Raw genomic sequence first — 4,155 nt, 5'->3', positions numbered from 1 at the left:
TATATATATATATATTAGAATTCTAATTTTACAAATACGTAATAATTATTGTGCCAATAGGCTTATTGTTATTATTATTATTTCATACTTACTGTTTATGTCGCTTTCTCCCGCAAATAATTTTACAAAAAAAATGTTTCATCTGTTCTTCTGTTTTGGCTCGGTATTACAATAACACCAATGCGAACGTTTCGCGCTATTGTCATTGAGTAAAAGTAAGGACGTAAGGACAAACTGTAGTCCGTTTGTTGCTCGTTTTCTCGCTTTCGTCTTGCATACGATTAAAACTGTACTACTTTTCTGTCTTGCATTGTTTTGTGTTGTGACTTCGGTTTGTTCAAAGAAGTGTTCATTCGGTTCTGTTTTCTTTGTGTTGCTTCTTCTCACGGACGAGAAATTTGCTTGAAAGTCGATAGAAAATTAATTTGCAGCACAATAGAAACTTTATCGGTTTAGAATAATAATGACGTGAAATTCCAACGAACAACAACAAAATGAATTTCTAACTTTGGTAAAATAAGTTTCAGACATATAATCAAGCGAGAACTTGGTCTGTATCGGCGATATTGAATATAATACGCGTCAGAGAAACAAATCAGTTTTTTTCTTCTTACACTCTTTGACAGATCACAATGCGACATCCGATTTGATGGCGAATCAAAATGCGATCAAACGGGGACTCTTCAGCCTCTGTTAACGCGTAAGATGAAGGTTTCTATAAAAAATCAAGAGCTCAACATTTTTACACCTGCAATAGGCTCAATACTTGACAAAAAACGCGGCGCGTTGCACCGATACTGACTATCTGCGACAACAAGCATTCCGACAATGAAGAGAGCGCGACGCGGATCCCCGGGTGTTCGATTTCTATACACGCTTCCGGTTCCCCTACGCTGCGTCCATTGTTCGCCATGGTTTGATACGTGACTGGGTCTATTGTTGCGAACGACGTTTCTTCCCGATTGACGATGTTCCCCACCCGTCACGTGCAATTTAATGACACTGCCCCTCTTCTTTTTCTATCTTTTTTTTCTCACTTCTACATATCAATATATTAGCAATGATATATTAATGTGCATCGCACGCACTTGCCGTGCCGTGGGCAACTTCCTGTTACTGAGCGCGCAAACCTAAATCAGCTCGAGAAATCACAAGACTTCGTCGAATATCTATACACTTAGAAGCTATTGTACGCAACAACGTTTCTTTCGTGTCGCGTAATGCCAGGATTCGTGTACAATCAAAGAAAAACTCCGTGCCGAAACACATATAGCGTATGTATAATGACATATAAATATGCAACATTAATATCATATAATAAGTGTAACGCGCGGATAAACTATTGATTTATTATTTTTATGATCAATTACAAAATTCAAAAGTAGATTCGAACGGAGCTTGTTTTGCTAAACGCGCGATTTTTGTTTCGCAGCTGAATTTGCACATGCAGTTTACAAAAGACAGGCTACACTCATCGAATAATCAAAACTTGGGTCCTTTGAAATAACTCATCAAAATCTAAAAGATCATTGAAAAATCAAAGGACACTGTACAAGAACCTATTCGTTGACAATATTCGTCAACTATTTAATGTAACAATTCTTTTATAAGACGCGAGGAAACAAAATTATTCTTTAATCTGGGTCAACGATAGCTATGTATGAGACAAATATTTTATCTTGCTATCTTACGATATGTCTTGAGCTCGATATCTGCTTTACACGTTAAATAAGCTCAATTCAAGATAAACGCAACTTGTTCTAAGTTTGGTCTATATTACGAGCGATTCAAAGCGCTTCAAAATAGTAACTAAACGTATTGTCAAACTTCAACTTATCTTTATCATGATACGTAACTGAGAAGATTCTTTATTCAATGAGTTAGACGTTATGTAGATAATAATTTATGCTTTTCGCCTACTAAAATGTGTCGGTGTAACGCGTGTTTTTTATTTGTTCGAAATCGCAGCTACAACACGAATCGTTTCGCGATATTGCGATGATGCATATAAGCAAGAGTATAAGACAAACATACGGTATATTATATTGTTCCTTATGAGAAGCACGACTTGAACATTGATACGCGGAAAGTTACGTGATAAGCGTGAATCCACTTATCGCTGATAATTCGGATTTTTCATATACTATTGTCGTTGCATTATTGCTTAAAAAAATCTTGATATAAAAAAATACACAAGAAAATTAAACAAGTATTTATATTGCAGTTTTCACAAAATCTTAGATATGAATAAAAAACAACATGATATATCTCGACAAAATTATATTATAAGGAACAAGTGGTCTAGCGGACTGAGTGCAGGGGCTGCAAATATGGAGGTCTCGAGTTTCAAATCCCCCACCATCACCTTAGGATTTTTTCCAGGCTCGGTATCTTTCATCTAGTTAATCAGTTGATTGACAAACTGAATCCAGATCTCCAAAAATTAATTCAAGTGAAATTTCGAATTAATTTTGTTTCTATAAAGCGTTTTTTTTTTATATCACCGTAATATTACTGCGATGCATTTCGGCGGTCATTTTATTACTGTAATGCAGTAATATTACGTGCTATGTGGGATGTTGATACTATTGTTCTTTTAATGTTGTATTTTGTTTTCCTTTTAAATTTACAATAACGTCTTTACCATGTTATATTGATGAGACTTTTTTTATTATATTCACGTCTACTTGACGTAATATAATGACGTCAATAAGATGTGACATAATCACGTGATATGTACGTCAAAATGACATCATTTTTATGTCATAATTGACGTTTTGCAGACCAAAAACTAACGTCATTATCACGTGAGCTTGCTTGCTAGGATACACATTCCATATTATTAAGATTAATAATTTTAAAGATTTTTTTATATAGACTTACCTCAATCGAAGACCGATGTAAAGAAAAATTCCAGTGGCCATTCCGGCCGCTAGCAAACCCATATTAGGCGAGATAATCATGTTTTCTTTTTAACTAATGATGAGGAGTAGCTTACAAATGCAAAACTGATTTTTTTCTCTGAAACTCATAAAGCAGAGTTTTTTTCTTTTGAGTGTGCTTGTTTTATCAATGTGAAAATATTTTAACGCGACTTTAAGTACGCACTTTGGCCGACTGTGTTGATTATGTTTTTCAAGATATGATACAGACTGTAATATGATTGATGTGGATCATTCGATGCGACGCGGAAATATACGCAAACATGTTTTTGCAATCAGCATTGTTGATTAGTACATTTCGCGAAGATGAACAACTACATGAGAAAAATCTTTACATCTAAACTGTATTTCATTAATGTTAATGTTATTATTGCACACGATATTCTCTTTTATATCTTAAGTTTTTTCAACAATTTTTATTTATATTAACAATAGAAATATTCACTTTTGATTTTTGCAAGATGTATGAGTTTTTCACATGGTAATATTGGCGCTTACGTGCAAACACAATTAAATGTAACTGACAAATAACGTCTCTAGATATCTAAATATGTAAATTTATTCTTAATGAATATCGTTATGCACATTCGATTCTTATTAATTTTGTCGTGACCTTTCAAAGAAAGAGACTTTGTTGTAAATGTCGCCTTCTAACACTTAGTCAAATTAAAAAATCTGAGAAGATTGAAGAAGAAAAATTCGATACGTATAAATGTCTGATACTTCTTATTCGCGTATTTTGTCCGCGCAGACTTTTTGTGTTGGTGTCACGCAAGGAAGAAAAACCAAAGTGTCTCTCTTTCAGAGAAGATGCAAACCTATAATCGCTTCTCTTTTCGCGGAATAACAATATCGCAAGAGTTATGTCACGTTTATCCGGCTAGCACTCACGATAAGACTGAGACCTGAGTTCTGCGGATCTTGTTCATACGACTTCTTTCGTGACGAGAGTGCTCGTCAGTTCGCACGATATACACGACAATTGTTACATCATGCGAAATACGAGAGTTGCGACGACGAGATTATATCCGTCAATGTTTCTCAAAACACTCTGAAGTTTTATCATAATAATATTACTATACTACTTTTTTAGTTATTAAGTTTTATAGTTATTTTATTATTTTTCTTATTAGTTGATGTATAAAAACAGTTTTATTGCTTCGTATTAAAATAATGTATAAAAACTAATATGAATAAAGAAGAGCCTTGATCT

General features: G+C 34.1%; 1 protein-coding gene across 11 annotated transcripts in view; it reads right to left on the bottom strand.

Moving 5' to 3' along the window:
* LOC109862142 overlaps positions 1-3,913 on the bottom strand; it is a 13,259-nt gene extending 9,346 nt beyond the window's left edge. Inside the window, exons 1-2 of one of the 11 annotated variants that reach the window (XM_020442093.1) lie at positions 3,834-3,913; positions 93-401 (exon numbers count right to left, since the gene is read on the bottom strand). In XM_020442093.1, coding sequence (XP_020297682.1) covers positions 93-142 — 50 coding nt within the window. In that variant the 5' untranslated portion in view covers positions 143-401; positions 3,834-3,913. Of the gene's footprint in view, positions 1-92; positions 2,222-2,883 lie in introns of those variants that run through there. The other 10 variants (XM_020442092.1, XM_020442088.1, XM_020442083.1 and 7 more) reach the window with 10 other exon arrangements.
* Between the last annotated feature and the right edge of the window lie 242 nt (positions 3,914-4,155).

Source organism: Pseudomyrmex gracilis, unplaced genomic scaffold, assembly GCF_002006095.1.
Source record: "Pseudomyrmex gracilis isolate BER0280 unplaced genomic scaffold, ASM200609v1 scaffold_1421, whole genome shotgun sequence".
NCBI classification, from domain to species: Eukaryota; Metazoa; Arthropoda; class Insecta; order Hymenoptera; family Formicidae; genus Pseudomyrmex; species Pseudomyrmex gracilis.
Note: the sequence above shows the minus strand (reverse complement) of the source record. Positions and strands in the feature narration are given on the sequence as shown.